General features: G+C 33.2%; 1 protein-coding gene across 2 annotated transcripts in view; it reads left to right on the plus strand.

Moving 5' to 3' along the window:
- LOC143067837 (uncharacterized) overlaps positions 1–13,339 on the plus strand; it is a 29,391-nt gene that overhangs the window by 3,125 nt on the left and 12,927 nt on the right. For both annotated transcript variants that reach the window (XR_012976047.1, XM_076241413.1), the window contains exon 3: positions 783–895. Coding sequence is in view for 1 of the 2 variants with exons in the window: in XM_076241413.1 (XP_076097528.1) it covers positions 803–895 (93 nt within the window). In the remaining variant the exon portion in view is untranslated. The remainder of the gene's footprint in view (positions 1–782; positions 896–13,339) is intronic.

Consider the following 13,339-nt stretch of genomic DNA (forward strand, 5'->3'; position numbering starts at 1 on the left):
TAGCAGCCACTCCCCGCGAGAATGTTGACAAATCCGATGCAAAGTTAACTGCAAGTTAAGAATCCTTGCAAAATTCAACTCTTTGATGGGTCCATAGGGCGTCAAAATGTCAATCCGTCTCCAATATATCCTCAATTATCAGTTGACAGTCCGAATTTCTTCGACCTTTATCCCGTATTTATTGCTACTTGATTCCCGTCCTGACCAAGCATGAAATATTTGCCACTGGACGTTAAGCAAACATCAATCAATAAATTACTGCCAGACGAGAATAGTCTCTATAAGCAAGTATATGCACAGGGAATATTCTGCATGGTCAGAAAATGATGAATGGATACGTCTGACCTAAAGTATAACAAAGTCAGCTGAATTTGCTGTTATTATCAAATAGCCCTGCCGTAAGTCCGATAGTTATCTCAGTAATTTATACTTTTAAATGCAATATTAATGACGTCAGGGATTTGGAAGAAACCTCTGTAACAACTTTACATCAAAATCTGTTGAAAGGAAACCATTGCATTGTATAAAATTAGGTATTTTTGTCCAATTAGATGGATTCTTTTATATAATTCAGACAAACTTATGAAATGGTTCTATCCTAGTATATAATTATTTATAATTCAAAGGATTTCTGCAATTTTATACTCTCTTCTACAACAAAGATAATTTCTGTTTTCAACAAGTAATGAAAGACCTCGTTATTCTACGTGGTAGCCACATTAAGATAGACAAAAATAGATAATCTACACATGAAATATAACTTAATTATTCTCTTGTTTCAGGGGGTAAAAATGTGTTTGTTATGGTGACCTCCACCGGAAAGGTTACTTTACTTGTAGTGTTTATGACCTCTGTAGCTCAAAGCATGGACCTTAATAAAACTATGTGTTCTGAGGTAGGTACTATAAATTATAGTTGTCAAACTTCATGTTTTTAACAATGTGTATTATTAAAAAAAGAAGGTATCGGTCGATACTAGAAGCAGCAAAGTACCAAAGCGAGATAAATAATCCCGTTCAAGATACTTAAAAAAGTATATGATAAAAAAAAGTTATTACATTAATATGTAGTACTTTAAGTTACATCTTATGTCCCAATCATATTTGTTTAAAAGGAAGAGAGTGCATAACATCGAAAGAAGTGTGCAGTTAAAATTAGCAAGTCGTACAGCAAAAGATAAGGTTGCTTTAAGTTATAAAACATTAATATATATCTGTCAATTTTTCTGCAGGTTTACTAACTGGCATATCATGCTGTATTTCTGTATTTCTAGATTAAGTTGAAAGATAAGGCAACAGAATATTTTCTATCTACTTCACTCTAAAAATAGAAAATCTTTCAATCGATTTGATAAACGAATTTTATTCATACCACTATACGATGACGGATATAACGGAGGTTGAAGTCCCTTTCATCAATTTTTTTTTTTATATAAATCAATTAAACATCGACTGAAATCACAAGAAACCCTCTTTTCAAGTTAGAACCATATTAACCTGTTTTCTAATTATTCCGAATCCGCTTTTGGGTCTTTTGTTTATCATTACTTGACATTTATACAGACTTCAAGCGCTTCTTCCAAAATTAACTGTGTATAGTTACAAAGAGTGATATTAAACCTCTATTAAACATATGGTATAAAGAGAGATATCAAATACTACTAGAAAGTTATAAGCAATTCTGTGGCGTTACCTTGTTAGCAAACACACATAAAAAATTAAGCAAATTTGCCGCGATGATAAACATGTATATCTATATTTTAAGTTTACGGACGTTCCAAAATATTTTGTTTCCGTTCTCTAACTTAAGGTTGCTTCAACAAAATACCATGAAACTTATGCACAATGCTTAATACCACATACCACAGGTCAATTTTCAATTTTGGTGGTGTCTTTTCTATCGTTTTAGAATTATGCCCCTTTACAAATGGAAAATTACAAACATTTTCGTTTACGTTCTCTCACCTTAATGTTATGAAACGTAAACATAATGCTTACCACAAAACTCTGATCAAGTACAAATTTGGATAGCGTCAATTTCAGTTTTTGAGTTATGTCCCTTAATAACGTAGTATGCACGCGGGGGCATCATCGGTGCCCCATGGACACATTCATCATTTGTTTAAATTTGACCCAGTTTCAGGTCACGGTCATGTCATTTCAATGTCTTTAAACTTCATAAAGATATCGCTTGATATTTATATAGACCTTTTGAAGGCTCTTCTTCAAATATTACCCCAGAGATCAAATACAATCAGAATGTTATTAACAATTTTGTGGGGTTACCTTGCACATAATAATTTCAGGAATTTGTATAAACATGAACATATTTATTACATTTGAGCCATCATATTTTCTGAAGTTTAAGGTCGAAGGTCTTAAAATTTCAATGTTTTATTTAATCTAAACAATCACTAGATATCGATTATGTTAACAACAAGAAACAGCCCAAACAAAATATTGTGCAATACAAATACAAAGAAAATCTGCAGTGATTTAATGGAGGTTCTTACATGCACCTATTGTATTATACTTAAGAATTGAATGCTTATTTTTGTACCTTCACTGGGGTGTAAAAGCGTTGACCGAAGTACATTTTGTATGAAGCGCGGAAGGGCTTCATTCTAAAAATGTGCGCACGGTCAACGCTTTTACAACCCTATGAATTTACAAAAAAGAACCATTCAATATTTATAATTACATTTTTTTAGATAGGATCATGAAAACACGAATTTTATCTTTTTTATCTTTTTATTTAATTCACTGTGCACTTTATTGTGGGACCTCGTGTTATCATGAATGATAAGTTTTATTGAGTAATGCAATTGCTTAAGGAATAACGAGTGATGTGCAAATAGCCAATCAGAATAAGTTCAAGTTATTGACCAAGTAAGTCGGTATATGGGAATTAATTTCTACGGCTCGTGTGACCCTAATTAACCCGGACGTCTTTACATTAAATCGTTTGATGTGAACTGATTAGTACTTTTATCTGAGAGAGCATATTTTATCTGATATTTATTATGGAAAGCCTCAGCTGTCATATATTAGAGATTTGCATAACGTTATGCTGAAGCTTACAATGTAAGGTTAATACAGCGTGATGATGAATTAAATCATCAAAATGATAACTTTAAATAATAAAATGCTAAGTTGAATCTGCGTTGTATTGACTTGCAACTTCAAGTGTTGATGTTGTGAAAGCATATTGGTGAGCCACGGCGTTATGATGATATGCTTATAACACGTAACGTTGAGTTGAAACTGTATGTTGTTAAGTGGACATTACACGATGTTAACTTGATACTGGATAATGTTTAGACGTACTCTTCGATTGCTAGGATAACAAATGAAACGGATAGTTGAACTTCATGATGTTGACTTATTATTAATAAATGTCAAGCTTAGATATCACAACGTTATATCATTATAATGTCATGATAGGTTTATCATAATGTATGTAGACTTTAAACTACACGATGTAAAGCTAAACTAGCATACTGTTATATTACTATAATGTCATGATAAGCTAATTATACAATATGCTAACTAGAAATAACACAACGTAAAAATGAAAGTTCGTGTTGTTGAGCTAGGATTGTACAATGCTATATCATTTTAATGTCATGATAAGCTAACCATACAATATGCTCAATAGAAATCACACGACGTAAAGTTGAAAGTACGTGTTGTTGAGCTAGGATTGCACAATGTTATATCATTATTATGTCATGATAAGCTAACCATACAATATGCTCAATAGAAATCCCAGGACGTAAAGTTGATAGTACGTGTTGTTGAGCTAGGATTGCACGATGTTATATCATTATTATGTCATGATAAGCTAACCATACAATGTGCTCACTAGAAATCCCACGACGTAAAGTTGAAAGTACGTGTTGTTGAGCTAGGACTGCACAATGTTATATCATTATTATGTCATGATAAGCTAACCATACAATATGCTCACTAGAAATCCCACGACGTAAAGTTGAAAGTACGTGTCGTTGAGCTAGGATTGCACAATGTCATATCACTATTATGTCATGATAAGCTAACCATACAATATGCTCACTAGAAATCCCACGACGTAAAGTTGAAAGAACTTGGTGTTGAGTTAGAATTGCACAATGTTATATCATTATTATGTCATGATAAGCTTACCATACTATATGCTCACTAGAAATTACACGACGTACAGTTGAAAGTACGTGTTGTTGAGCTAGGATTGCACAATGTTATATTATTATTATGTCATGATAAGCTTATTATACAATATACTCACTAGAAATTACACGACGTACAGTTGAAAGTACGTGTTGTTGAGCTAGGATTGCACAATGTTATATCATTATTATGTCATGATAAGCTTACCATACAATATGCTCACTAGAAATTACACGACGTAAAGTTGAAAGTACGTGTGACCGTGTTGTTGAGCTAGGATTGCACAATGTTATATCATTATTATGTCACGGTAGGCTTATTAAACATTATTTTGACACGAAACGACACGAAGGTGGAAAAAAGGACCACTGGTGTAGGACCTGAGTATTTTGCAAATAGTGCCGCATTTGCGTAGTAGTTATATGATATAAAAAGAGAATGAATTTAAAATACAGTATTCTACTTTCTATTTACACTATTACAGTACGGTCCGTACATCATTTTAAAATAGTGAAAAGTTTTCCAATTGTAGAATTTTAGAATTTAAAAAGTTTTGAATTTCTCAAGTTAAATTTTTAACAAATAATTGAAATTTTAAAATTATCGTTTTTAGATTTTATAGTTTAGATTTTTGATTAATCTTTAAAAGTACTAAACTTAACGTGAAGTTTTGATTATTTCGCCTTTTTGAAAATTTGATTTTTTTTTAAGTTATTGATGAAAGATATCAAAATTAAAAAGGGGCCGCAAAAGTGGGGCACCTGTTAGCTACGGAACAAAACGAAACAAAATCAAATGAACAGTTACTGTTACTTAAAAGTTTATGTATAGAATGAGACCAGAGGCAGGCAGTTGTAAACTTATTAAACCTGCATCGAAAAAGTGAATTTGCGTTTAAAAAATCTCTATAAGCTTAGGGTTTCAGATATATAACTCAGAACTATTCTCTCATCATTTAGGGGAGAAAAAAAAAACAGTGAAAACTGGACAACTCTCAATAGGCCGAGTAGTATGGTAGGGCTGAGCATGTATATACATTTTCAATTGAACTGTAACCAATAAAATTGCTCTATACTTGATTTCAATTTTTTTTTGTTGCTTTCTGACTTTTTACTATATATATGCAATCATGTCGGCAAATGAAATTATCGAAATTCAAGTACATAATTTTGAACGATTACCTTTAATCAACTATTTTGGATCTTACTAAACTGTTCGCTTTCAAATATTCAGCTTTGGACGTTCATGAAAGGGTAGATCAAGAAAAAGCGCTTCGGTCTCATGCAATTTTCAACATTTTGTTTTCAATTTTTTATCGATTGCATATTGATAATATATTGCCTTGTATCATTGATTTCAGTTCAAAGTATTGATACGGAAGAAATTTTTAATTTATGGCGTCGCTATGAACGTTGTGCTAGCCGCGAATGTTGGAGGTTGTTGATATCTGTTTTACACTGCTAGCCACTTAGAGTAACTTAAAGATCAAATATTAATAACTTGGAGCCAGGAAACTGTTATAATATATGTAAATAAACTTATCATCGATAGTCGCCAGGTTGGAAATTTTGTATTTGCACCAGCCTGGCGTTTCGTCTACAGAAAACTAACCAGTCACGCTCGAAACGAATAAAGTTAAAAAGACCAAAAAAAGCTCAATACATTCATATCATATAAACGTATACCATAAATATTTTTCAGCTCGCAAATCTATGTAATAGTTGCCGCTGTACATTAAGCTCCCGTCTATTTATTTGTAGGTGTCGGCATTTTGAAAATTGAAATTTTAAAAAGTTTATATTTAATCCCTTTCCACTTTGCGGATGTCAGTGCTGCCTTGTAGCGGCATTGCCATGCTCTTTTTCTAGATTTACAAGGGTGTCTTTTACGTGCAAGCGATATGGCTCTCTCTTAACACGGGTCAGCCATTTATGGTCCCCTTCCGACGGACTGTCACTGATAAGCCAAGAAAGGAAACCAGATGTTTTTTGCATTAAGTGATAGTTCCGTGTTTGTAATTTGTGCATTTCTAAGTTATCGCACAACAATCAAATTTCAGGCCAAGTACTCCTCACGTTAAGAACCCTTGCAGTGACTCGTTGCAAGGAAAGATTTCTTTCCCTATTCAATGTATCCTCATTTTTCCAGTGGCATATATGACTCTTACCTATTCTACCTGTTGTATATCATGTTAATTTGTTGTCAGTTTGAACATACATGTAATATTTGCCACTGGCAACCAACAATCAATAATTTAGAATAGGTCGTTTTACAAAAAAAAATGGGTTTCAACTCCCTTGGGCAAAGTGGTCCTATTCTGTCTGAGAAAAGGCTCCGTGTTAACGTTGACGACCGTACTTTGACCTATAATGGTTTATATTTACAAATTGTGATTGTGATGGAGAGTTTTCACATTGACACTCATACCACATCTTCTTATATCTACTTAGTTGGAATTTGATATTTCAACTTTCCATTTGGTCAAACACCTCTTAAATTGTTATGGTTCTTATATTTACTTGGCTTTCAATATTCGAATATTTTGAGCGTTCTGTAGGTAAATGCTTTACCTTAAATTCAGCGTTTTACATTGTCCTTGTTTTTCGAGAGCAGCATTGGTGTGTGGCCAAAATGGCAAAATTCATGATTGTGCAGAGATCGTGGCACTGACTCTCTTTACACGCCCCATTCTGACTGGACATAGATGCGTACTTGTACTTTGCTAAAGGTTGATTGTGTTACAATAACTAAATAAAATGCTTCGCTGAGCTCAGCCTGATTCTACCGCAGTGATCGAACCCTGAACAGTTGGTGCAAGTTTCGACACATTATTTAAACTTGATACAGTCTGGAATTGGATTTTGATCAAACGCTTGATAAATATAGGTTTCTGACACATAATAAATGTGGTGAAAGATCTTTTAAATTTGAAATGTGTTGAAATATTTGTTTTCATTTACAATCCAAATTTTTTTTGCTATTGCGCAATAATGTGCAATCGAAGATTTCTTCCTGGTCCAATATTGATCAGTTGCACAATAGTTTGGAAATGAAGATGTCTTGGCTGTGGCGGATCGTTTTTTTTTTGGATCAATGCATTTAAATGGGGACATATAGTTAGCCCCCCCCCCCCTTTGTCATGGGTTATGAACCGGTTGGATCCGCCCCTGTAAATGCTATTGCGCAATTCGGTGCAATTGAAGATTTCTTGCTAATGCGCAATACTATGATATAGCGCAATACTATGCTATAGCGCAATACTATACTATAACGAAATACTATGCAATTGAATATTTCCTGCCATTGCACAATACTTGATTTAATAATTTACACAATATCCGGTGTGTATCTCCTGATATATGAGGTTTTTTTTGCTTTAATATACAAATACGAAATATGAATCAATAGAAAAATGGAAAATTTTAGGAAAAAATAATATGAAAAAAATTACACCCCCTCCCCATTTTTACGTTAAACGCATGAGAAAACGGATGATGAACGGATTTGAATCGGATAAATGCCATTGAATATTTCGCGTCAGAAATGGCAATTATTGGTGTGTCAGATTTCTCGTGTGTCATGAATGCTTATTAATCATAAATGATCTTAGAGTAAGAGCACGTCTTCACTATCAAGCATCTCTTATTCAGGCAAGACACTACCCTTTGGCGGCATTTTGAAAAACAAACCAAGACCAGCTAAACGGAAACTTTTTGAATATTTATGCGATTTACAAGTATTATTATTACCGCCTTTCATTTTTTTTCGCATATCGTGTTCTTCCGTTTTATCCGATATGCTTCCGTTTGGTGTACGTTGTATGTGGTAATAGAGCATTTGCATTATTCACGTATCACGATACGTGCACGGATCGACGTATACGTATCGACCAGATTTGTTTACAATAATGATTTTACCCCGATCTCAATTAAAATAAAATGCATTATACAATATTTTCATCGGGACCAACTTGACTTAATTTATCCTTTCCTCATATACGTGTTATACGATACGTCGATACGGATACGCCAGCAAATACTTGATTAATGCAAATGCTCTACTAGTCCGTTGGATGTATATGTTTTACTTCCGTTCTATCCTGTACGTTTCCGTTTCTCGTACGTTGCATATTCTGTGTGTGTCCGTTGTGCCTTTGTTACGCGTCCGTTTATTTTTGTCAGTACATGAACGGACTCCCAACGGATAACAGTTTTGTCAACGTAAAACTTTTTCCATCCGTTAGGCGTCTGTTCTTGATATCCGGAAAAGCGACCACAGTTGAAGAAGTCGTAGAGCAAAAAAAAAAAAATCAAATCAAATTTGAGGGAATTTTATTTAAATGTCTTAAGTGCAGAAGAAAATATAAACATAATCAATCTTGTATATATCTGTTTAACCTGCAGCAAGTTTTCACTGTTAATCCTAAATGTTGGGCGCTGGGGAAACACATTTCAGGATACTGTTATCTCATGTTAATGTTCAATTTGTTTTGAAAAAACATTTATTTTGCAATTGAAAATTATTTGATATATTTTATGCGTTTTATTCCTAATGAATAATGATCATAATCAAAGCTGTGCTTCTTGTTTTAACACGAATTATCCGCTTTTAAGAAATATCTATTTTGTTATCAATTTTTTCAACGCTTACAATTGCCCTCCTTTTGACTTATTTCATACATTAACTTTGAAGTAACCGTAGCTGTGCATTTCATTTTGTTTCGTTTCGTTCCGCTTTTATTCCGTTTCGCAGTTTACAGGTACCCCTCTTTTCGCCCATTTTCTAATTTTGATATCTTCATCAAAACTTTCAAAAATCAAACTTTCAAAAAGCGAAATAATAAAAACCTGCACGTTAAGAGTACTTTTAAAGTTTGATCAAATATCTAAACTATCAAATCTAAAAATGATATTTAGAATTTTAATTATTTGGTGACAATTTTTTAAAATTTTGAAATGATAATATTTTGGACCTTGCTGTTACAGTGTAAAAAGAAAGTAGAATAATGTATTTAAAATTTATTCTCTTTTTGTATCATATAATTACTACGGATATGCGTCACTATTTGCAAGATACCGCAGGTCCTACATCAGTGGTCCTTTTTTCCACCTTCGTGTCGTTTCATGTCAAAATAATGTTTGATAAGCATATCGTGACATAATAATGATATAACATTGTGCATTCCTAGCGCAACAACACGTACTTTCAACTGTACGTCGTGTAATTTCTAGTGAGCATATTGTGTGGTAAGCCTATCGTGACATTATAGTGATATAACATTGTGCAATCCTACCTCAACAACACGTACTTTCAACTTTACGTCGTGTAATTTCTAGTGAGCATATTGTATAGTTAGCTTATCATGACATAATAATTATATAACATTGTGCAATCCTAGCTCAACAACACGTACTTTCAACTTTACGTCGTGTAATTTCTAGTGAGCATATTGTATGGTTAGCTTATCATGACATAATAATGATATAACATTGTGCAATCCTAGCTCAACAACACGTACTTCCAACTTTACGTCGTGTAATTTCTAGTGAGCATATTGTATGGTTAGCTTATCATGACATAATAATGATATAACATTGTGCAATCCTAGCTCCGAACAAGTTCTTTCAACTTTACGTCGTGTAATTTCTATTGAGCATATTGTATAGTTAGCTTATCATGACATAATAATTATATAACATTGTGCAATCCTAGCTCAACAACACGTACTTTCAACTTTACGTCGTGTAATTTCTAGTGAGCATATTGTATTGTTAGCTTATCGTGACATTATAGTGATATAGCATTTTGCAATCCTAGCTCAACAACACGTACTTTCAACTTTACGTCGTGTTGTTTCTAGTGAGCATATTGTATGGTTAGCTTATCGTGACATTATAGTAATATAACATTATGCTAGTTTAGCTTTACATCGTGTAGTTTAAAGTCTTTAACAAATATGTTAAACCTATCGTGACATTATAATGATATAACGTTGTGATATTTAAGCTTTACATTCATCAATAATAAGTCAACATCATGAAGTTCAACTTTTCGTTTCATTTGTTATCCTGGCAATCAAAGAGTACGTCTAAGCATTATCCAGTATCAGGTTAACATCGTGTAATGACAACTTTTAAAACAATAGGTAGTTTCAACTCAACGTTTCGTGTTATAAGCATATCATCATAACGCCGTGGCTTACCACGATGCTTTCACAACATCAACACTTGAAGTTGTAAGTCAACACAACGCAGATTCAACTTAGCATTTTATTATTTAAAGTTTTCAATTTGATGATTTAATTCATCATCACGCTGTATTTACTTTACAATGGAATCTTCAGCATAACGTCTCTAATATATGACAGCTGAGGCTTTCCATAACAAATATGCTCAAAATCGTTCAGTTAATCAAGAGTCCCTTGTCATGTTTTTCACTGCATGACTGTTTTAAAAAGGAACTTAGAAGTAATTGTTTCTTAAATTTTTATTCATTTCGAAATGAAAGAAAAAAGGAATTTCACCATCTATATCTTTAGTAGAGCAAAAATTTCCTAATCTACGATTTCGTGGTTCTTTTTTATATCTAATTATCTACCTTATTCTGACTGACTAGATAACGACCTAGATAATGACCACATATTCTTAATAATTCTACGAAATTCTACAAAGTCTGAATTTGCCAAGTAAAATAATTTTGAGATCTTTGTAGAGAATATTTTTTATATCATAAACTTTGAAAAAGGTCTTCAATATTGCATGTAGTTTAAAGAGGTTTTTATACGACCGCAAAAATTGAAAATTTTTTGGTCGTATAGAAGAAGAAGAAGAAGAAGAAGAAGAAGAAGATGCTTTATTTCCATAAAATGGGCTCACAAGGAGCATGATATAATATCATTGCAATATTATTATTTTACAAATATCAAATATAATAAACAATACAGTATACATAGTTACAAACACAAATAAGAGACAACAGTCTTCATGTATTATTATATATATATCATGTATAGGAGTATACATAAAACCTTCGTCTCGGGCACACCTCTAGAAAATAACAAAAAAAAAAACACTGTGAGTAGGCCGAATATATATCTAGCCGAACTGCAGGAGGCACCAAGGGACGGTGCTATATGGCATGGTGGGTGCATATTAAACTGTGTATCAGGACACTAATGATATGGTAAAATATTGTAAGAAGTTGCACATAACTGGTATGTCATCCTCGTGCCTGGTGCAGAGGAGTCAGTATTTTTTAAAGTGACACAACTGCAAGAGGCACATTGGTATCACGTTGGCGTCGTCGTCGTCGTCGTCGTCGTCGTCCGAATACTTTTAGTTTTCGCACTCTAACTTTAGTAAAAGTGAATAGAAATCTATGAAATTTAAACACAAGGTTTATGACCACAACAGGAAGGTTGGGATTGATTTTGGGAGTTGAGGTCCCAATATTTTAGGAATTAAGGGCCAAAAAGGGCCCAAATAAGCATTTTCTTGGTTTTCGCACTATAACTTTAGTTTAAGTTAATAGAAATCTATGAAATTTTGACACAAGGTTTATGACCACAAAAGGAAGGTTGGGATTGATTTTGGGAGTTGAGGTCCCAACAGTTAGGAATTAGGGGCCAAAAAGGGGCCCAAATAAGCATTATTTTTGGTTTTCGCACCATAACTTTAGTATAAGTAAATAGAAATCTATGAAATTTAAACACAAGGTTTATGACCATAAAAGGAAGGTTGGGTTTGATTTTGGGAGTTTTGGTCCCAACAGTTTAGGAATAAGGGGCCCAAAGGGTCCAAAATTGAACTTTGTTTGATTTCATCAAAAATTATATAATTGGGGTTCTTTGATATGCCGAATCTAACTGTGTATGTAGATTCTTAATTTTTGGTCCCGTTTTCAAATTGGTCTACATTAAGGTCCAAAGGGTCCAAAATTAAACAGCTTGATTTTAACAAAATTGAATTCTTGGGCTTTTTTGATATGCTGAATCTAAACACGTACTTAGAATGCGATTCATAACAGTGTAGCTACGAGCATTCATTGACTGGGACAAATTAGGTGAATGTACGTCTGTAATGCCCACTGCTCACGACGTACTTATAATAGACATTTAAACTGTGAGGTCACCAAAGGTTTTCAACGCCTAAATGAAATAATTAAAAATACTAATCAGGAATAACCTTTGTGATTTGAATATAAATAAAAATGGCCTTCAACACGGAGTCTTGGCTCACACCGAACAGCAAGCTATAAAGGTTGAATACTTAAAATTCTTTACTTGATTTTTTGTTATGGTTTGACCATCAATTTTCCTATTAAATATGATATCGCACGTTCTTTCAGATTATTTTTTTTTACTTAATTGGCTTTAAAAGTTACAATGCATGTTGTTGTCTGTTTATGTAGTTCATATGTGTTTTTCGTTTCTCGCTGGTTTTCCCGTTTGAATGGTTTTACACTAGTAGTTTTGGGGCCTTCTATAGCTTGCTGTTCGGTGTGAGCCTAGGCTCCGTGTTGCAGGTCGTACCTTGACCTACAATGGTTTAATTTTATGAATTATTACTTGGAAGGAGAGTTGTCTCATTGGCACTCATACCACATCTTCCTATATCTATGTGTGGATTGATCATCTTTTTGCGGACGTCAAAGCGATTTAACAACTGCGGTTGTCGAATTAGGTCATCTTTAAACTTTTATCTGGTCTTAGTTTTATTTAAAACCGAGTGCATAATCCACCTTCAAAAGTTGTGCAAATAAAAAATATAGACAGAATATACTTCTGCCCTATCTGCGTACTTGCAAGTTATTGGAAAGTCAAAAATCTATTTGGATTAAGTCTTGTGAAATTTGAATTTACGTTAATGTATTGGTAATTGTATATAGGAAACTTGAAATTATTTTGTTATTTTTGTGTCATGAATTTGCCATCTCGTATGTTTTTTTAATATGAATAAAGAGATAGTCAGTTTGTCTTATACGCAACGAGACACACACAAAAAAAAATGAAAATAAATAAAAAAAAAAGGTTCAACATTTTTTCTTCAACAAAAGAATACATCACAAGAATATAAGTTTTGTAAGAAACGTGAGAAATTGTGTTGGACTTGAAGATAAGGCAAAGTGACAAATATCTGAAAGAATGAATCGTTTTATGGTATTAAACAAAGAAA

Source organism: Mytilus galloprovincialis, chromosome 3 (assembly GCF_965363235.1).
Source record: "Mytilus galloprovincialis chromosome 3, xbMytGall1.hap1.1, whole genome shotgun sequence".
NCBI classification, from domain to species: Eukaryota; Metazoa; Mollusca; class Bivalvia; order Mytilida; family Mytilidae; genus Mytilus; species Mytilus galloprovincialis.